The 22,710-nt window shown below is 33.4% G+C and overlaps 1 protein-coding gene across 8 annotated transcripts in view; it reads right to left on the reverse strand.

Annotated features, from left to right (window-relative positions):
- Positions 1 to 780: 780 nt before the first annotated feature.
- The window catches only part of TSGA10 (testis specific 10), a 96,456-nt gene continuing 74,526 nt past the window's right edge, over positions 781 to 22,710 (reverse strand). For 2 of the 8 annotated variants that reach the window (XM_016143052.2, XM_016143050.2), the window contains 6 exons: positions 16,064 to 16,069; positions 15,258 to 15,467; positions 6,732 to 6,934; positions 5,011 to 5,115; positions 4,704 to 4,853; positions 781 to 1,753 (listed from right to left, as the gene is read on the reverse strand). In XM_016143052.2, coding sequence (XP_015998538.1) covers positions 1,729 to 1,753; positions 4,704 to 4,853; positions 5,011 to 5,115; positions 6,732 to 6,934; positions 15,258 to 15,467; positions 16,064 to 16,069 — 699 coding nt within the window. In that variant the 3' untranslated portion in view covers positions 781 to 1,728. Of the gene's footprint in view, positions 1,754 to 4,699; positions 4,854 to 5,010; positions 5,116 to 6,731; positions 6,935 to 15,257; positions 15,468 to 16,063; positions 16,070 to 22,710 lie in introns of those variants that run through there. The other 6 variants (XM_036224466.1, XM_016143051.2, XM_016143053.2 and 3 more) reach the window with 5 other exon arrangements.

Consider the following 22,710-nt stretch of genomic DNA (forward strand, 5'->3'; position numbering starts at 1 on the left):
CAAAGAAAGAATATGTTTGGTATAGCTTTCATATCATGTATTTTATTGCATTAGGCAACCTCTTTCATATCAATAGACTATTATATATTTACATCAAGTGATCAAATCTCATTTGAATCAATGAATGTTCTTAAATCCTACCATAAGAAAAAAGTCTTTTCTTTGAATTTTAGCATAGAATACAGTTGAGGTTTCCCTGCCTTCAGGTAATGTTGGCCCCTTTTAATTACTCTATTTTCCTTTTAAGCATTCTGTAATTAATGGCACAAGTCAAGTACAGTATACTTTTAATCAAGTATGGAAATATTTGCTTACATATTTCATTCCTATTTCTCTCATGTCCCTCTCCTCACATACTATCCTTTACATACAACATATCTTAGGTGTATATGACAGGCAACAATTAGCTCCTTGTCAGCTCAGCGCAGCTAGGAGATGGATAGACTAAAATGAATGTTGCAATGACCTAGTGCTTAGGTCATTAGTGCTTAGGTCATTGCATCACCTGGCAAAGGTCAATTTTGCATATATATCAATGTATTAATATTAGCAAAAACAACTTTTTGTATATTATCGTCTACAATGTTTATTATAAAAGGACATCTTATTTTTAAAGATTTTAAAAAATTAAACTAAAGTGAACATGTAGAATGAATTCATAGTAAAATATCAGAGTGCTAATGATTGAATAAGATCTAAATCATGGCACTAGCCTACATTACTGAAGTCACACTGAACAGTGACTGTATAAAATGAAGAACTGTCTACATTAGACGAATATTATTAATGACAGGACTTTTTTTTATTATTATTAAAATGGCAAGAATACAGATAGCTTTATCAGTAAAATACAGCAGTGTTCAGGCTCTTAAATCCAAGCCTTTGAACAGAAAAGTAAGAGATTTAGGAGATTTTAGGGGAAATAGGGAAACATCATTGGACTTGTTACTCTATATAACAGACAGCTGTCACAAGCCAAAAAATAAAAATAAATAAATAAAATGGCAATGAAGTTGATTGTAGTACTTTAATTTTTTAAAGAAAACTTATTAAAAATACAGATTTTTTTTTTTTTTAATGATCTTACATTCTTGACAGATATAGCATCACCTACCTTTCAAAAATTAGTAGGGGGAAACACAATTGTAGAAAATGTATGTCAGTTAGTGGTACAATATTGTGGATTTTAAAACCCTGACACACGCCTATTATCTGCTGCTTTGAAGTCAGATTACGGCCTGGAATTTATGTCAGGTTATTCCAAAATGAAATATTGGGTCCCAGGCCACTATCAGTAAACTCTGCCTATTTTGGCACAATTTCTCCAGCCATGAAAGCATAAATCACAAAGATAAATTTTAACCGACCAATTATTTGAGATACCAAGAAAGGAAAGGAAATCAGTTTTGTAAAAAACACTTTTCCCTCTTTTTATAAACTTTTTTTATTTTCTCCGGATAGTTAACATAACAGTGTTCAATAGTGAAGTGAGCAGGTTTTATACTCACTATTACCGTATGGATAGAAAGAGCCATATGCATTTTTGTTTTTATAAGTCATCTCCGATCACTGCAATATGGCACATGAGAACAGAGATTCAGAGGCACAAAGTTAATAAATACATTTAACATTGTCAGGCATTCAAAAGATAAATGCAATCATGTAGCAAAAAAAAAATCAGTTTGTAACTTTGACCTTTCCCAAGGATGTGAAGAATTTTTTCGCGTGTCAGAAATCTCTATAGCAAAGATTCCTATGAGAGAGAAAAAAAAATTGTGCAGATTAATATTCTTAACTCACCAATTTTACCATTTATAAATAATACATTCTAACATTACTTTGTCAATATTTAAGATTCTCCACCTAGTTTCCGAGAAGGAAAACAGATACAATGTATTTTTTTGCTCAGTTTTTACAAACTGTGATACATCCATAGCATGGAGTAATTTTCAACAATGAAAAGGAATGAACCATTCACACATACAAATCGAATGGATATCATGGACATTGTGATTCCATTTATATAACATTCACAAAGTGACAGAAATAGAGATGGAGAAGAAATCAGTGTTTGCCAGAGGTGGGAGAAGGTAAGGAGGTCTGTGACTACAAAGGACTATCGTGAGGGAGTGAGTTCCTTCATGTTGATGGAACAGTTCAGTATCTTGATTGTGCTGGTGGAATATGTATGGTGTGCAGAACTGCACACACACATAAGTGCATGTAAAAACTAGTGAAAACTGAATAGGGCCTATGGATTAATCATATTGTACCAATATTGATTCCCTGGTCTGTCAGATAGTGCCATTGATAAGGTGGGGGAAGGGACTGTGGAACTGTCTGTACAATTTTTTCAACTACCTGTAAAACGGTAATCCTTTCCAAATAAAAAGTAAAATAAAATAAAACTGTAGTATGGTCACACAATGGGATGTATTTAGCAGTTAAAAGGCACATGCAACAATACCTGATATGTATGACAACCTAGAAATCTCAAATACATCATGCTGAGTGACAGTCAGCCATAAGAGGCTACATACTATATGATTCCATTCATATGACAACCTGGAAAAGGCAAAACTATAGGGACAGGAAGTAGATGAATAGTTGGAGGAAGACAAATTAAGTACGTTTGTTGTTATCTAAGTAATAGGTGGCAGTCAAAGGATATCATCTAAAACTAATAGTAAAAGTTAAGGAAGAAAAAAGAGGATTAAAGGCCCTATTTTTTTAAAAAAAGTATTAATACAAAAGTAACTACTATAGTAAAACACACACCTTCCTCAATATCAAAAGAAATGTTTGAAAGCAAAGAATAACCAAACTGAGAAAGAAATACAGTAAATATCACATAATAAACGTAGTTATCATAAGAAAATATGTCAGAATTGAGATCAAATTTAACAGACATGTTAGTAATGTGAAGTTTAACTCACTTATTTAAAAAAAAGAATTTCAAAATGGCTCATAATGTAAAACTCAAATCCATACTATATACAAGAGAGATACTTAAAATGCAGTAATTCAAAAAAGCTAAAAATAGACACAGATTCGCCAAGCAAACGGAGACAGTAAGGAAACAAGAGTCGTAACTCTAATGCCAGGTGAAGTAGATAATGAGGCCCCCTCCCTCCAAAAAAATTGAATGTGTCAGAAAAGGACATTTCTTAGAAGGACCACATTCCACAATGAAGATGTGACAGTTCAGAATATCTGTGCAACAAATAAAACAGGAAACCACCTATATAAAACAAAATTTATAGGAGATACAAAAAGAAATAGAAAACAAACTAATAATAAGAGATTTTAAAACACTATTCTTAGTACAACAGGTCAAGTGAACAAAAATTAAGCAACAATATAAAAGTACTAAATAAAATTATAAACATAAATCTTTTAGCTATATATACATTATATCCTGAGAAGAAAAACTGTAACTTCTTAAAATTACTTAACTTCACAAAAATTGATCATGTAGTAAAGTACAAAGAACACATCAGTAGTTGCCATAAAATAGAAACATTATAAACAATATTCTCTAATCACAAAGCAATAACACTAGAAATTGAAAATGAAACCAAAACACAAAAAAGCTCCTCTCACTTGCAGGGGTAGGACAGAGAGCACACAGGAGAGACTGACACTTTGAGTTTTACTTTTGCAGAGTTTTGACTTTTGAAAGCACATTTATCTACATATTCAAAAATTAAATTAAATCAAGGAAAAAATTAGAAAGGGGAAAAACGAAAGCAAATTGAAACCAAGGAATCTAATGTGATTTCAAATGTATACCATAACCACAGCAAAAGGAAAAAAATTAATCTCGAACACAGTATTTGACTGCATGGCCTCAAGACTTGGTTGGGCAAAGCACAAACTTTTTCAAAAGTGGGTCTTCAGTGACACAGGTGAATAAATTTTGAAACTGTTTTAGATGCATTCTGGGGTTAAGCAAATATGTAACTGGCTGATGCTGTCGAGTACATGTGTGACGCTGAGCCAGGGTTCCCACTGTAGAAGGAAGGGCACACAGATACAGAAAGAAGGCAAAGTAGGAGTCTGGGAAGGTGGTTTGGAACTGGAAGTATTGGTTATTTTGTTAAAATGGTACGTGTGTGGAGAGAGCGAGCACATGTGCAAGAGTGTGAGTGAATAAAAGAGCACCTATGTTGTCTTATAAACACATAAAAAGCAAACAGGGTAAGATTTTTAACAATAGTAAATATAGGTAAAAGGTATACAGATGTTCTTTGTATTATTTTTCTTTTTATTACTCCTGGTAAGTTCAAAAATATTTCCTGATAAAAACATTTTTACAAAATTTGTGACATATGGGGCTATATCTAAAATATTTTCGTCTGAAAAATTAGCTTCTTACTTTCCTAGAGTATATGTATGTTATCGTACTATAATAATTAACCAATATTTCACTAATGAAAGTATATGAAAAAATTTTTGTAGAAATAAAATCAGATTTTAAAAATATAATTTATGTAAGCATTAGAAAAAATAGAAATCTTTCACTTTAGCATATTTATACAAAACTAATTATCAAAATACTTTATTTTTATGTGAACACACAGAATGCAGTCATGTCTGAACTGGTCTGTTTATGAGACTGTGAATGAATGTACTAACTCCCTCGGACAGTCACCATGCACACTGCTCTGTGATCCCCACAGAATGGACCTTAAACCACTCACTCTTCCAGTGATCGATCGAGGCCTCGGTCGGGAGATCGATGGTGAGCGCGTTCTGGCGAGTGGCATTTTGTATTCGGCTTTATCGTAGAACTCAAGTGATAAGTGTTACTTGAGTAATTCTGGCGGCGGAGTTCTTGCACGGCCCTCTCCCTAAAGCAAAGCAGTGAGAATTTAAATTGTATATCCAGTGACATTATTCATAGTGTTGTAAAACTGCAGTTCAAGTCATACTTTACAACCTAACTGTCATGAAATAACCCAACCCAACAGGGCTTCTTAGCTGACTGCTGGTAGGGACAAAACATACCTTTCAAAGCGCTCTGTCCCTAGTTGTCGTTTAGTGATGTCTAGATCAGCCTCCAGCTGCGTCACCACGTTCCTGAACTGGGCCACATCTCTGCTCTGGATGGCCCTGTGAAAGAGAATATAAAGGTGACAATTGATCAAATGTAAAACACGGCCAGGACTCCTGGAGTGCACTGAGCCAGCCTGCAACATTTTCTCCGCTGGATCCAAGCCCAACTGTGATTTTATAGATGTAGCTGCTGATTTTAGGCATCATAAGTAAACAAAGATGCCTACTTAAGAAGCCCAGTCTGTGACAATCATATTCAATTAGTTAAACTTTCTCTGCCTCAGTTTCCCTGTGTTTAAGTGGGGTAATATTATCCATTATCTACCTATTCTATCTATTTATGGCAAATCATTTTTTAATGAGGTATTACATGTAAGGTAGTAGTATGACCAAATAATCCACACTGGAGTTCACCCATCATTAATATGATCTGTTACATATACATATACAAATATATTAAATCAACCACGTGCTTTATATATACTTATAATTAATTTTGCCAAACCTGCATACACTGTTAAAACTACAAAATCTGTTCAGTTTAACAGGATCTTCCTTGAGGCTAAACAATGCCTTCAAAAGCCTGTAACAGGAAGGTAATGCAGACATGAACTGTGTGTGCACAGAACATTCTACCCTCTTTGCTTGCTTTCAGGACTGCTTATAGCCCACTGAAATCTAGACTTAGAGATGAAGAAAACAAAAGCTAATCATGTTTACCAGTTCTAAGTGATAGTGCTTAATAGCCAGTCTGACCAGAATGTACCCTTCAAGGCGGGAGTTTGGCATGCTGCTCTCAGCAGGTTTCCACCTATCAGCTTGAGAATGTAACCTTGCCCAACCAGTTTAAGAACTCACAAAAGCCCAACTGCAGTGACTGAAAAGACTGACTTGGTTGCAGCTGCCATAACCTGAAAGTAGTTTTTGAAGGAAACTGGCCTTGACTTTGCAGCCTTTGCTTGGTCAGGGGCTCCTATAAGAGGCCGATTCCCAAGACTGTGACTCTTAGCCTTCTGCAAGTCCTAAGTGCAGAGAGAGCACAGAGTTGAGGCTGGATGAAAAAGTATGATAGATAGATGAGAACAGAGGCTGAGGGTCCCATCAGTTTTTGTGAGGTGACCAAGTTTAATAATAAAACATTTACTATCCAGGCCAGCATTTCTACCCAATTTTCCAGCCAGGGTCATTTAATAAGATGCTAATGGTGCTGGAGATTCTTTAAAAAAAAAAAAAAAAAAAAAAGCCAAAATCAATGCTCTGAGGGAAGTAAGTCTTCAGCTACATAAGGAAATACTACATGACAATGGGAAGGCTAAGAAGCAATACCAGGTGGCTCCATAAGTAGAAACATTCTTCTGGGTTCAGAAGTATTTGTTTTTCTAATCTGGTTATAATCCTAAAGGCAATATTCTAGATCAGACATCCTATTATTTCTAAAGCTCTGTTGGAAACCATCCATGGAGAGGGTTACACTTAAATTTAGATCAATTCAAATAAACATATAATAGAAACTAATAGTACATCTTAGACAAATCACAATATTTCTCATCAATTTAATGGCAAATCATGGGACTTATTTTGTCTAAATTCCAGCTTTAAAATTTTACTAACCTATAAAGTACCAAAAATTTAAGAAACCTGACTTTATGTTATTATATTGCTAACCAACTCACATTTTATTTTCTGCCAAACAAAGGTGTTCTTTAAGAAGCTGAATTTCAGATTCTTTCTCTTGAAGTGCTATCTGAGACTGATATTCTTTATCTCGATTGGCCACCAGCAAAGCTTCTAGATTCTGCATGGAGATTCTCTCATTTGTCATCTGACTCCGGAGGAGTTCGATTTCGGAACGAGCAGAATCTAACTCATTCTCCATCTGTACAATAATAAGATATCTATACTTATTCCCATTCATCCACTTAACTGATCATTTATCAGAAACTCATAATATTTCTGTACTTTATAAACTGACAACCCCTTTTAATTTCTTGATTAGAAAGTATGTCTACACACACACACACACACACAAACAGTATCCTTTCCTCAACTCTCTGAAAATATCAGAAAAGTCATTAATAAGTAAAGATTTATTAAACCCAAACTGCAAATGATTTCCATTTCCAGCTTTGGTATTTACTTATATATTTCTGCAGGATTGACTTGGAGATATCTATGATGACTGCTTTGTCCCGAGTAAGGCAGGTCACAAAGACTCAGCTCCCTATGGGATGTCATTGCACTCCACAGCCAAGGAAGACAAGGGGTCATTACATATGCCCTCTCTTGCACAAACCCTTGGAAAGATTCATTTTTTTTTTTTAAGGTAACCTTGAGCCTGGAATATGCTCTGTAAGCTAAATGTTTCTTCAAAAGGAAGGAAACCAGACGTTACTATTTAGAAAAAAATGATTTCTTATCTCATAATACACATTATAACAAATTACATATGCATTTAAAAATTTAAATGTGAAAAGATAAAACTCTAAGAAAAAAGAATTTAATAAAAAATGAAATTATTGGGAAGGAGTAGACAGTTGAGAAAGAACTATCTAGACTAGATACAATTAAAAAATGATGTCTGATCATACAAAAACATATTGATATCAATATAAACATAGAATTTACAAGAGAACAACTGGAAGAAAATAAACTCAGCAAATAAAATAGTTAATATAATACTAATATAAGGAACTCATAAAAATTGATGAGACATTCAAACTAATTATATGAACAGAAAATTTACAAACTAATTAGTAAACATATAGAAAAAAATTTACCCTTACGAATAATCAAAGAAATATAAATTAAAACAAGATGGTATTTCTAGTCCAGTGTTTCTTAATCTTGAGGATACTGAGCCTTTGTGTGGGATAATTCCTTGGCATAGGGAGATGTCCTATGCTTTACAGGATGTTTAGCAGCGTTCCTGGCCTCTTACTCACTCGAGCCCAGCAGCATCCCCTACTCCAGACATAGCAATCAAAAATATCTCCAGACATTGCTATAGGTCCAAAATCTCTTTCAGTCGAATCACTGTTTCAGTTTATCAAATCGGTAAAGTTCTTAGTGTATATTGATTAATGTTAAAAGGGGCAAAGACCATTTCATATACTCTGCTGGTAGGAATACCAAATGGAGCATCACTTTTTTTTTGGTAACAGCTTTATTGTAATAGAATTCACATGCCATACAACTCATCCATTTAAAAGGTACAATTCAATTTTTTTTTTTAGCATATTAAAAGACTTGTGCTATCTACACCACAATCTCACCATCTAGTGTTGGAATTTTTCATCATCTCAAAATAAAAACCAGAACTCATTAACAGTCACTCTGTATATCCTCCATCCCTGCTGCCAACCCAGCACCAGCTCTAAGTATCCCTAAGCTACTTTCTGTCTCTATGATCTGCCTTATCTGAACAAGTAACATAAATATAATGTATATGTGGTCTTCTGTTACTGGCTTCCTTCACATAGCATAATGTTTTCAAAGCATCCATGTTTTAGCAGGTATTAGTACTTCATTACTTTTATTGCCAAATAACATTCCCTTGCATAGATGTAGGAACATTTGAGTTAGTTACACTTTCTGGCTATTATAAGAAACGCTAGGAACATTTGTGGACGAGTTTTTTTGCATGGACTTTTGTTTTTATTCCTCTTCAATAGATAGGAGAGAAATTTCTGGCCTTTATGGTAACCCTATTTTTAATATTTTGAAGAACTGTCAAAATGTTTTCCAAAGTGGTCTCACTATCTTATATCCCACCAGCAACAGATGAGTGTTCCAAATTCTCTACATCTTTGTCAATGCTCGTTACTGGTTTTTGTTTGTTTGTTTGTTTGTTTGTTTTTTTAGCCATTCTAGTACCTGTGAAATGGTTAAGTTTTGATTTTTCTGATTGTTCATGATGTTGAGTATCTTTTTATGTGCTTATTAACCATTTATGTGTATTCTATAGAGAAATTCTACTGAGACCCTTTTCCCTTTTTTAGTTGGGTTATTACTAAGTTGTGAGAGTTCTTTATATATTCTGGATACAAATCTCTTAACAGATGATTTGCAAATGTTTTTTTTTTTCCTATTCTGTGAACTGTCTTGTTTTACTTTATTGATGAAATCATTTGCAGCACAAAAGTTTTTTTTATTTTAATGAAGTCCTTTTTTATCTATTTGTTCTTTTTCATTGCTTGTGCTTTTGATGTGCATCTCAGAAAGCATCACCTAACCCAAGATTACAAAGATTTACCTGTATGCTTTCTTCTAGAGAGTTTTTTAATTTTAGCTCTTTCATACAGGCCTATAATAATTTTAAGTTAATTTTTGTATATGGTATGTGATAAAAACCCAACTTCATTTTTTTCCACGTGAATGTTCAGTTGTCCCTGTATCATTTGTTGAAAAGACTATTCTTTTCCCATTATATCATATTGGCATCGATTTTTAAAAAAGCTTTTGGACACAATTATAAGAGTTTATTTCTGGACTCTCAATTCTGTTCCATTGACTGACATATGTCTTTCCTTAAGCTAGTACGATACTATCTTAATTACTGTAGTTTTGTAAACAGTTTTGAAATTGGGAAGTGTTATTCTTCTGACTTTGTTCTTTTTCAAGATTTTTTTGACTATTCTGAGTCACTGGCACTTCTATATAATATTATCTTGTCAATTTCTACAAAGAAGCCAATTTGGAGTAGTATTGCCATTTTAACAATGTTGTCCTCTGATCCATGACTATGGGACATCTTTCCATTTATTTAGTTCTTCTTTAATTTCTTTTGAAAATGTTTTGTAAAGTGCAAGTTTAGTGCTTCTTTTGTTGAATTTATTTCTAAGTATTTTATCCTCTCTTAATGCTCTCCTTTTTTTGTGTAATCCCATTTGATGGAATTGCTTTATTTTCATTTTTAGATGATTTGGATGGACTCGTAATATAGAAATACAATTGAATATTCTACATTGATCTTGTATCCTGTAACCTAGATAAACTCATATATTAATTTTAACTTTTTAGTAGACTATTTAGGATTTTCTATATTCAAGATCATGTCATCTGTGAATAGAGATAGTTTTACTCCTTTACAAATCTGATACCTTTAATTTCTTTTCCTTCCCTAATTTCCCAGGCTAGAATCTCCAGTACAATGTTAAATAGAAGAGATTAGGAGGCTATTTTTATATTATTATTGACAAGAAAGAGGGAAAGCATTCAGTTTCTCATCATTAAGTATGGTGATGCTCTTAATCGGGTTGAGTTTTGCAGATGCTCTTTATCAAGTTGAGTAAGTTCTCTTCTATTCCTAGTTTATACTTTTTTTAAATCATGAAATGGTGTTGGATTTTGTCAAATGCCTTTTCTGCATCTACTGAGATGATCATTGATTGTTCTTTGCTCTTTATTTTATGGATATGATGTATATCATTAATTGATTTGCAGATATTAAACCAACTTTATGTTTCTGGGATAAATCCACTTGATCGTGGTATAAAATTCATTTTATATGTCATTGGATTTAGTTTTCTAGTATTTTCTGAAGAATTTTTCATCTAAATTCATAAGGGATTGTAACCTACAGTTTTCTTTTCTTATGATGTCTTTGGTCTTGGCATCAGGGTAAAACCAACTTTGTATAATTAACTGGAAAGTATTCTTTTATTTTTTGTAAAAGAGTTTGTGAAAAGTTTATGTCAATTCATCTTTAGTCATTTGGAAGAATTTATAACTGAAGTGTTCTTTTTTTGGAAGTTTTAAAATCATTAACTCAATCTCTTGCTGTAGATATATTTAGATTTTCTATTTTTCCTTAAATTGGTTTCAGTACTTTGTATATTTCTGAAAATTTACTGATTTTCACATAAGTTATCTAATTTTTGACAGTTAGTTGCTAACTATTAATATTCCTTTATAATCCTTTTAGCTTCTATAAGGATGGTAGTGATGTCTCCTCTTTCATGCCTGGTTTTAGTAATTTAATATCTAAGTATTAATTAAAGAACATTTAAGGAAGGATATTTAGAATTCATGTTCTTAACATTCCTCTTGAGAAGAGTTAGCTAATAGACATATGTACTACATTTATTTGGAAGACAGAAAACTAAGATCTGGGTAAACTTTACAGTATATGAATCATATCGTAATAAATATATTTTTAAGAAAAAGAAAGGCAAAGAAAGTTAAGACTAAAAGGTTCTAAAAATCCTTATTCTAGTGCTTTAAATAATTTTTATCAGGAAATTGAGGTGGAGATATAGATCTTTTGCCTTTAATCTCTACATTCTCATTTGAAATTATCTGAGTGATTCCATGGATGCAAGGCTAGTATGATATTCAAATATAAATCAATGTCATCTATCATATCGACAGGCTAAAGAAGAAAAATCATATGACCATATTAACTGATACAGAGAGAGCATTTGACAAAAATTCAACAACACTCATTCATAACAAAAACTCTCAGAAATATAGAAATGGAGGGAAACTTCTTTAAGTTGATAAAAAGCATCTACAAAATTCTACAGATAATGGTATACTTAATAGTGAAAGACTAAGTGCCTTTCCCGTAAGATTACAAGTATATGTTTCATTTTACCACTTTTATTCAACATAGCACTAGAGTACTAACAAGTGCAAAAAAGCAAGAAAAGGCATAAGACAGGAAAGGAAAAAATAAAACTCTCCTTATTTTCAGATAACATAATTGTCCACATAGAAAATTCCAAGGAATCAGCAGAAGAACAACTACAACTAATAAGTGAGTTTGGCAAGGTCACAGGGTATAGGATAAATGTTCAAAAATCAATTACACTTCAAGATATGCACCCCAATGTTCATAGCAACATTGTTCACAGTGGCCAAGACATGGAAACAACCAAAGTATCCATTGAGAGATGATTGGATAAAGAAGATGTGGTACATATATACGATGGAACATTACTCAGCCATAAAAAAAAGATGAAATACTGTCATTTGCGACAATGTGAATGGATCTTGAGATTATCATGCTACGTGAATAAGTCAGAAAAAGTTGAGAATCATATGATTTCACTCATATGTGGGATATAAAACTAAAAGTAACAAAGAAACATGAGACTCATGGACATGGACAGTGAATTAATGGTTACCAGAGGGAAGGAGGGGAGGGAAGAGGTAAGTAGGGGTAAAAGGGGTCAAATATTTGGTGGCAGCAGGAAATTTAATTTTGAGTGGTGAGCATACAATGTAATATACATACAACATATTGCCAAATTGTACACTTGAAACCTATTGGATTTTTTAAACCAATGTCACCCCAATAATTTTAATTAAAAAAATCAATTACATTTCTATATACTGGCAATGAACACACCGATAGCAAAATTAAAACTAAAATACCATTTACAGTGGCTCAAAAAAAGAATACTTTATATTTTGTAGGTATACTTCTAACAAAATATGTATAGAAATTATATGCTGAAAACTATACAGAGCTAATAAAATAAATCAAAGAAGATCTAAATAAGCTATACTGTGTTCATGGATTGGAAGCCTTAACATAGTAAAGATGTCAATTCTTCCCAAATTGATAAACAGGTTTAATGTAATCTAAGATTTTTTGAAGAAATAGACCAATTATTCTAAAACTTATATGGAAAGGCAAAGAGGCTAGAATAGCTAAGACAATTTTGAAAAAAAAAAAAAACAGAATAAAGTGGATGGAATCTGTCTACCTGATTTAAAGATTTATTATTAGCTATGATAATCAAGACTGTGTTAGTATTGGTGGAGAGAGACACACAGATCAATGTTAAAGAGTAGAAAACCAAGAAACAGACCCACTCAAATATATCCAACCTATTTTTCACAAAGGTTGATTTCACAAAATCAACTCAATGGAGGAGAGGTAGCTTTTTCAATAAATAATACTAGAGCAACTGGACACCCACAAGCAATAAAGGAACCTTGACCTAAACCTCACACCTTATACAGAAATTAACCCAAAATAGATCATGGAATTAAATGTGGAACATAAAACTATATAATTTTTAGAAGAAAACCTAGCAAAAATCTTTGGGATCTAGAGGTATGCAAAGAATTTTTAGACTTAAAACCAAAATTACATTAAAAGGAAAACAGATAAATTGCACTTCATCAAAAATCAAAACCTTTGCTCCGAGAAAGACATTAGAGGAGGATGACAACACAGGCTAAATAGTGGGAGAAAATATTTGCAAACCACATATTTCAAAAAAGACTAGTATCTAGAATATCTAAAGAACTCTCAATACTCAACATTAAAAAAGCAAAGAATCCAATGAGAAGATAGACAAAAGACATAAAGAGACATTTCACTCAAGGATATATATAGATGACAAATGAACACACAAAAAAGATATTCATCTTCATTAGTCATTAGCAAAATGTGACTAGACAATGACATAGCACTACACACATATCAGAATGGCTAAAATAAAATAACACCAAATGCTGACAAGGAAGTGGAAAAACTGGATCCCTCATACATTGTTGGTGGGAATGCAAAATGGCACAGACACTTGGGAAAACAGTTCCCTAAACAACTAATCATGTAACTACTATGTAATCCAAAAAGTGCATTCCTGGGCATTTACAGAGAAATGAAGATTTATGTTCACACAAAAACCTGTATACAAATATTAATAATAGCTTATTTGTAAGATCCAAAAACTGGAACTAATCCAAACATCTTTCAATGGGTAACTGTGTTACACCAACAGCATGGAATATTACTCAGGAGTAAAAAGGAATGAAGTACTAATACATGCAACCTGGATGAATCTCCAGAGAATTATGCTGAGTGGAAAAGCCAAAGCCCAAATGGTTGCATACTGTATGATCTTATTTATATAACATTCTTGAAGTGACAGAATTATAGAAATGGAGAACAGATCAGTAGTTGCCAGAGGAAAAAGAGTTGGGGATAGGAGGAAAGGGCAAAAATTATAGATCATTTTAGGAATAAACACATATACATAAATAACTAATTTCAAGGCAAAAAATTTTATGTCAGGAGTATTTTAAATACAATAAGAATTAGCCTGACCACTTCATACCCATTAGAATAGCTTTTATCATCAACAACAACAACAACAACAAAAACCTAAAAATAACAAAAGTGTTTCAATTATTAAACATGTATTGCTTTTCCAATTTGAAAACACCAAGTAAAAAATGTTTTTAAAGAAAAAAATTAAGAACACATTATTTGAATTTTTACAATGAATATTCATGAGTTCCTTGCATCATTAAAGGTTCTGGCTGAAATAAAAATGATTTAAGGAAAAATCTGACAATTTTGGCATATACGACTTCACTAATAAAATAGTAACAGTGGATTTTTACAGAAACCAGCTAGACACATGATTCTCAAGTGCAACATATCCTCCTAAAAAACAGCAGGTAACAAAACTAAAATTTCAATCGGATTTGTTAGTAACATAATATAAATATAAATGTGACCAAAATGTTGATATTTCAATTACACTATGCAAATTGTAAGGCATTCCTCTGTAGGGTCTGGGCTCCATCTATCTTTCCAGCTGCATGTCCAGCCACTTTCACCCATAAATGCTATGCCAGCCATTGCAAACTACTCAATATTCACTCAAGAATTCATTTGTACCTCTGTACACTTCCTATGTTGTTCTTCCCTTTGAACAGGAAAGTCTCATTCCTTCTGCACCTAATATGAATTCCCTTCCTAAAACCCTGAGTATTGCTTATTAGTATAACTTTCATCCCAAATTATTCGTATGCCATTGAGCATTATACTCACAGTGGCAAGCACAATGTCAGGCACATTGTAGGTAACAATAAACTGAATTAGTTTAATAGAAACCAATTAGGAAATAAATTAAGCTTAGAAGAATATCCTTCAAGTTATAATTTAGCTGGATAAACCTCAACCTTGTGGTTATTTGCTGATTGGTATGTCAAAGTGTTTTATAATGCTTCTGGCTAAAGTAATGTAAATTACATACTCAAAGAAAGAATTTCTGTTATGGTCTTGAATTGTTGGAACACAGCTGTCAAATTAATCTTTTGGACTTTAAAAATAAGATCTAAAGATGAAAGATATGGCTTAATGTAATATTTTATAAAAAAGAGTTTATTTTTCTAAATTTGTAGTAATTTTATAGTAATAAAAATATGAAAAGAACCATTTTAAAATGTATTACCATTTCTATTTCTTGATCTTTAGCAACCAACTGCCGATTAAGAAGTTCTTTGCTTGAATCAAGTTTAATACAAAGTTCCCTTGTGGAAGACAAGTCTGCAAGAGCAGACACTTTTTCAAACTGAACCTTCTGAAGCTCCTCTTCCATCTTTACAAGAGATTTATGTAAAGTAGAAATCTGGGACTTGTAAGACCTTTCTGCATTTAAGTGCTGCAAAAACAAAATTATTATGTATATTTAGCAACCAAGTATTGATTAAGAAGTTCTTTGAGTCGATATGTATATATATATATACATACATAAATACACACACACACACATATATATATATGTGTGTGTGTGTATATATATATATATATAAAAGTGTACATGGAAAACAAAATGAGGCAAAACCTTTTAATGACAGTACACTTATATTACACATACCTTTAGATGATATAGGTGGTAATAGCATGCATAAAACACTCAGGTAAAGATAAATTCAGGTTTCAAATTTCTATACATAAAATTTATGAGTAAGGTGGTCAACTGATGGTTCTTTTTCATGTACTTAGAAAACAACTTTTTCCACTTCAAATCTCAGCCCCAAAGCTCATTGAGATACACACGTTTGGTCTATAGTTCTGTCTATATTTACCACAGTTTCAATTATTCTATGATGTAAATATTATTGTTGTCTTTAACAACAAAGTGGCAAACTAAACATTAGCCACTCCCTGTTTAATTCACAAATGCCAATCTTAAATGGCATATTGATATAAATTATAATATCATAAAACGAGGGCTGATAACTCTCTAGTACTTACCAACACCTGAGGGAAAGACCAGGCAAGCATAAATTAAGAATACAGCCACATTATGAGAAATCAGAGCATGTTTTTAAAATGGTAATATGAGATTCAAATGATAGAAATGCTTTCAAACATTCAAGATAATTCCATACACCCCCCCTTTTCCAGAAAAAGAAAAAAACAATGTCTTCTGTAAGTGCAACTGCCACATACAGAGAAGTGTTTGCTATTGTGTGAAGCCAATAGAACTGAGAGGCAAATAAAGACATTTTTCTGCTTTTATAAGCATACAGCTCCCAAAATTCCTCCTGGAATAAATTATTTGGCCACAATTCACTCCTACCTTTTTCCCTCCCTTTCTTCCTCGCTCACTCCATTTCTCACTCATTCTTCAAATAACTCTCTATCCATCCCCATCCATCCATCCATCCATCCACATTTATTGAGTATAGTCTATGTTCCAATCAATGTGTCGAAATGCATATCCAAGGGTAAGCAAAATGATTTCTGCTCTCATAAAATTTCCAGACTATGGGGAGTTACATATCAATCACATAATTGGACAGATGTATAATAAATTCATATTAAGCAAATATTTCTAGAAAAAGTAAACTGTATAACAAAGGAAAATGACTCAGACTAAGAGAGCCAGGGAAGTCAGGAATGGCTTTCCTGAATAAATGACACTTGAGCTGGGTGGGATCTGAAAGGTGAATAGATATAGCATGTGTGTTGTGGAGGGCAGCTTTCAAGTCAGTAATGCTAAGCGCAAAGGTGCGGCAGGGAGTGTGTGGAGAGAGGGGAAAGGTGAGCTCCAAGCACAGTGAGAAAGCGGAGACAGCTGGAGCTCAGAGACCCTGGTGAAAAGTGAGAAGAGATATAGCTGAAAAGGTGCACAAACTTACAGGACAGAGAGCCTACTCAGCTGGGTTACAATTCAGGTCTTGATCCACTGAAAAGTCCTAAAGAAGGAGGTGCTACAATCAGTTCTGTGTTTTGAAAAGATCTAGATGTTTCAGGTTCTAGCAAGACAGTTGATGAAGAGGAAACCCTTCTCTTAAAGGTTAAGATAAACTAGAACAAAACATTATTTTTGCAATTCATAGATGAGCTTTTGAGGAAGAAAGAAAAATTCTCACATGCCAAAAACAAAGAGAAAACAAAGCTAGAACAGGCAGCAAATGAGCAGGCCTGAAGCTAAGAGCTGGGGGTAAAAAGGGCCAGCAACACTGAATGGCTTATATTTCAATGTTCAAGCAAGGATAGGAAATGATACTTTTGGACAAATGGAGAGTTGGAACTGAGACCTCCACATAATCTAGGACCTCTAAAAGAAGGCTCCAGGGGAAAAAAATTCACTCAATCTCACAGAGATACAACAAAAATTTTATCTTGATCTAATCTCTGGTTAGGGAAAAAATATATCTTCTATAAGAAATTGAATCCTTAGGTCTAATTTCACTCAGTTTTAGAGTCTGACTTTACACTATACATCCCAAATTCTAAACTTTAACATAAAGTTTATACCATGCCAATGGTAACCCAGAGTCCCTATGTAGAAGAAGCAAATTCATCTTCCTGGCCATACAGGATTCCATAGGGGGACAAAGTCCTGCTCAAGAGGAGCTTACCCACCAAACACAGGGTACAATCCACCATGCATGAGAGTCAGAGTAACATAACACATAGCAAGATCAGACTTTTAGAACTTCAGATCACTGAAAAAAATATTTTAGAAGGCATGGAAAATATGCTTAAAAGTTTTAAAGACAATAAAGAACATTTGAGAAAAATAAGATTTCAAAAAAACAGGCAGATATGAAAGAGAATCAAACAGAACTTCTGGAAAGAAAGAAAAAGTAGCCGTGAAAATGAAAAACTTAATGAATGCATCAAAGAATTAACTAGTACAGCTGAAGAGAGGAGAATGTACTAGAAGACAGATTACAGCAAAGAGAGATAAACATATGATAACTATAATAAGAAGATTAATAAAAATTTGAACTAGAAGATCCAAGAAGCATATTATTAAAAGTTGAAGGAGACAGTATAGTGAATTTGAAGGCAGTAATATTCAAAGAAATAACAACTGAGTCTTTTCCAGGCTAATAAAAACATGAATACTCTGACTTAAAAAGTGCAACAAAACCGAAGGGCTCCCCCAACCAAATAAATCCATAACAAGACAAGTTTCTTTGAAACTACAAAGAAAAAGAGAAGACCGTAAAAGAAACCAATGATGAAAGACAGTCTTATAAGGAATCATGATTAGAATGAAAACACTTCTCAACAAAAATGACAACTATTTTTAAATTTATCAAGGAAAAATACCTCTCCACCTAAAATTCTGTATTCAGCTAAACTAATATACAAGAATGAGAATATGGTGAACATTCAATGCAATATATATGACTTACTGTTGAATTGTACATTTGAAACAATGAATTTTGTTCATCAATGTCACCACTAAAAAAGTGAAAATAAAATAAAGCCATGCTCAGACAAACAGAAAATTAACTCACAGATCAAAGAAAGTTTTGAAGAAAGGAAACTGAACTTAGAAGGAATAAATAGAATGTAAGAAGCAACGATGAATGAAGAGTTTGGCAAATTTATGGATGGATATGAATAAGCATTGACTGAAAGAATAAGAACAATTGAAATAAATGAAGAAAAGGAAGAACAAATGAAGCCTAAAGTCAGCAGAAGGAAAGAAATCATCAAATTAGAGCAGAAATAAATGAGATTGAAAACAAAAAATGCTAAAAAAATAAATGCGACGAAGAGCTGGTTCTTTGAGAAGGTTCATAAAATTGACAAACCTCTGGCTAGACTCACCAACGAAAAAAGACAAAGGACACGAATAAACAAAATCAGTTAGGAAAGAGGAGAAATTATGACAGACATCACAGAAATACAAAGGAATCATACAAGAATACTATGAAAAAGTACGTAACACCAAATTTAATAACCTAGAAGAAATGGACCAGTACTTAGAAAAATACAACCTTCCTAGACTGAATCAAGAAGAACTGGAAAATCTACGTAGCCTGATTAGCAGTATGGATATTGAAACAATCATCGAAAACCTACTAAAAGGTAAAAGTCCAGGACCAGATGGCTCCACCAGTGAATTCTACCAAACATTCAAAGATTTAATACCTATTCTCCTCAAACTCTTCCAAATAACCAAACAGGAGGCAACACTTCCCAATTCATTTTATGAGGCCACTATTACCCTTATACCGAAACCTGGTAAAGATAACACACACAAAAAGAAAACTACAGACCGATATCTCTCATGAACACAGATGCAAAAATTCTAAAGACACTAGTGAACCGAATACAGCAACATATTAAACAGATTAACACCACGACCAAGTGGGCCTCATCCCAGGGGCACAGGATGGTTCAACATATGCAAATCAATTAATGTGATACACCACACAAATGAATTAAAACACAAGAATCATATGTTCATATCAATAGATGCAGAAAAAGCCTTCAACAAGATACGGCATCCATTTAAGATCAAAACACTTAACAAAATCGGTATAGAAGTAAAAAACCTTAACATAATAAAGGCCATATATGACAAACCCTCAGCCAACATTATACTTAATGCTGAAAAACTAAAAACCTTTCCTCTAAGATCAGGAACAAAGCAAGGCTTCCCACTCCACCACTGTTATTCAGTATAACATTGGAGGTCCTAGTGAGTGCGATCAGGCAAGAGAAAGATACGAAAGGCATCCAAATAGGAAATGAAGTCAAACCATCACTATTTGCAGATGACATGATTCTCTATATAGAGAACCCTAAAGACTCCACAAGAACACTACTAGAAACAATGGGCAAATACAGTAAAGTCTCTTGCTACAAAATCAATGTTCAAAATCCATAGTGTTCCTATACTTTGATAACAAAGCGTCAGAAAAAGAAGTGGAAAAAATAATTCCTTTTGCAATTGCAACAGAAAGAATAAAATACCTAGGAATAAATCCAACGAAACAGGTGAAGGACCTAAATAATGAAAACTATACGAACCTATTTAAAGAAATTGATAGATGAGAAGATACAAAGAAATGAATATATATTCCGTGTTCTTGCATTGGAAGAATCAACATAGTTAAAATGACCATATTACCTAAAGCATTAATCAGGTTTAATGCAATCCCCATCAAAATCCTATCAGATTTTTTTTAAAGAAATGGAACAAAAAATCATCAGATTTGTATGGAAGCACAAAAGAACCTGAATTGTAAAAGCCATCGTGAGAAAAAAGAACGAGGCTGGAGGCATTATTTTGTCCAACTTCAAATCATACTACAAAGTGACAGTAATTAAAACAGCATGGTATTGACAGAAAAACGACAGAAGGTCCAGTGGAACAGAATCGAGAGTCCAGAAGTAAACCCATATTTATACTGGCAAATAATTTTCGACAAAGAAGCCAAAAACATACAGTATATTAAGGAAAGCCTCTTTCATCAATGGTGCTGGGACAACTGGAAAGCCACCTGCAAAAGAATGAAACTAGACTGTAGTCTATCACCACACACCAAAATTAACTCAAAATGGATTAAGGACTTGAATATAAGACCTGAAACAATAAAATGCATAGAGGAAAACATAGCAACTAAACTCAAGGTCCTTGGCCTTACAGAGGATTTTATGAATTTGACCCTCAAAGGCGAGGAAAGTAAACGCTAAAATAAATAAATGGTACTGCATCAAACTAAAAAGCTTCTGCTCAGCAAAAGAAATCGTCAGCGAGGTAAAAAGACAGCTATCCCAATGGGAAAACATATTTGTAAGCAACACCTCTGATAAGGGCTTAATATCCAAAATATACAAAGTCATACAAATCAATAATAATAAAACAACAACAACAACAATCCAATCAAAAAATGGGCAGAGGACTTGAACAGACACTTCTCCCTAGAGGACGTACAAATGGCCAACAAATATATGAAAACATGCTCAACATCACTAGCTATTAGGGAAATACAAATCAAAACCACAATGAGATACCCTTTTACACCTGTTACAATAGCTATAATCAAGAGGACAAGTAATAACAAATGATGAAGAGGATGCTAAGAAATAGGAACCCTCATTACACTGCTGGTGGGACTGCAAATTGGTACAGCCACTATAGAAAGCAGTATGGAGGTTCCTCAAGAAACTAAAAATTGATCTACCATACAATCTAGCAATCCCTCTACTAGGTATTTATCCCAAAGACTTGAAAACTCATATTCTAAAAGATATTTGCATACTGATGTTCATAGCAGCATTATTCACAGTCACCAGGACATGGAAGCAACCAAAGTGTCCTGCAATAGATGACTGCCTAAAGAAGCTGCGGCATATGTATACAATGGAATATTACTCAGCCATAAGAAGAGAGGAAATACTGCCATTTTTGACAATGTGGATGGACCCTGAAATAATAATACTAGATGAAATATGCCAGACAGAAAAAGTAGAAAATTACATGGCATCACTTATATGTGGGATATAAATCTAAAAGCAACAAATGAACAGGACAAAAGAACAGAGACTCATGGACAAGGACAATGGACTAGTGGTTATCAGAGGGTGGTGGGGAAGGGCAAGTGTGGAGGTAGATGGGGAGAAAATTTAAATCATTACTTCAATTAAAAAATTAATCAATAAATTTGAAATATAAAAATAAAAAAGAATTTAAAAATTAAAATAAAAATAAAATAGACTAGATCTTACATCTCATACACAGCTGGGGAGACATCAGTGTCTGGACATGCCAACGTGAAAAGCCCTAAACGTGAACAGCCTGGACCAGACATTAAGAGAGATCCCAGAAGAGTCATACTTAGTAGTGGGGCTACATGAGTCCTACAGATGGCTAGAATTTGTGGAGTAGAGTACTGCAGAGAGCAGGGGGTCTGCAGAGAGGGAGTCCCAGAAACATGTACATGCACAAGGGAACCCGATGTGGCCAAAGAACAACTTCTCAGAATGAACAATTACCAGGGCAACTGTGAGCTACACAGTTCCTACATCTTGTGTTAGGCCAGGAATCATCCCAGATCTCACTGGTCAGAATGGAAACACTTGGACATTTCACTGACTACACAGGCATTCAGTAGAGACCCCAAAAAGGTCACACTGTAGTAATGGGGGCACATTAGCCTGAGAATAAAGACTCTTCTGGAGCTATCCTAAAAAGCTTATAAACAATCCTCAGGAACACAATAGAATATCAAGCAATTTAATAGTTTGACAAGATAAACCCAACGCTTTAAAAATCCAGCTCTCAGTAATGTAAAATTAACAACATCCAGAATATAATCAGAATTTACTATATGGGCTCAGAAGTAGGACTATGAGACCCATAATCGAAAGAAAAATCAGGCAATAGACATAGAAGCAAATGTGCCAGAGATGATGAAATTAGGAAACAATGACATTAAATCAGTTATTATAAATGCATTCGATATACTTAAAGATTTAAAAGGAAAAATTAAAATAATAAGATAAGTAAAAGACATTCCAAAAACAAAATGGAATTTTTAGAGATAAAATATAATCTCTGAAATTAAAATTTCACTAGATGTCATTTATATCAGATTAGACACATAAGACCAGTAAATTTGAAACACAAAAACAGAAACTAT

This window comes from Rousettus aegyptiacus, unplaced genomic scaffold (genome assembly GCF_014176215.1).
Source record: "Rousettus aegyptiacus isolate mRouAeg1 unplaced genomic scaffold, mRouAeg1.p scaffold_m13_p_7, whole genome shotgun sequence".
In the NCBI taxonomy this organism is placed as follows: domain Eukaryota; kingdom Metazoa; phylum Chordata; class Mammalia; order Chiroptera; family Pteropodidae; genus Rousettus; species Rousettus aegyptiacus.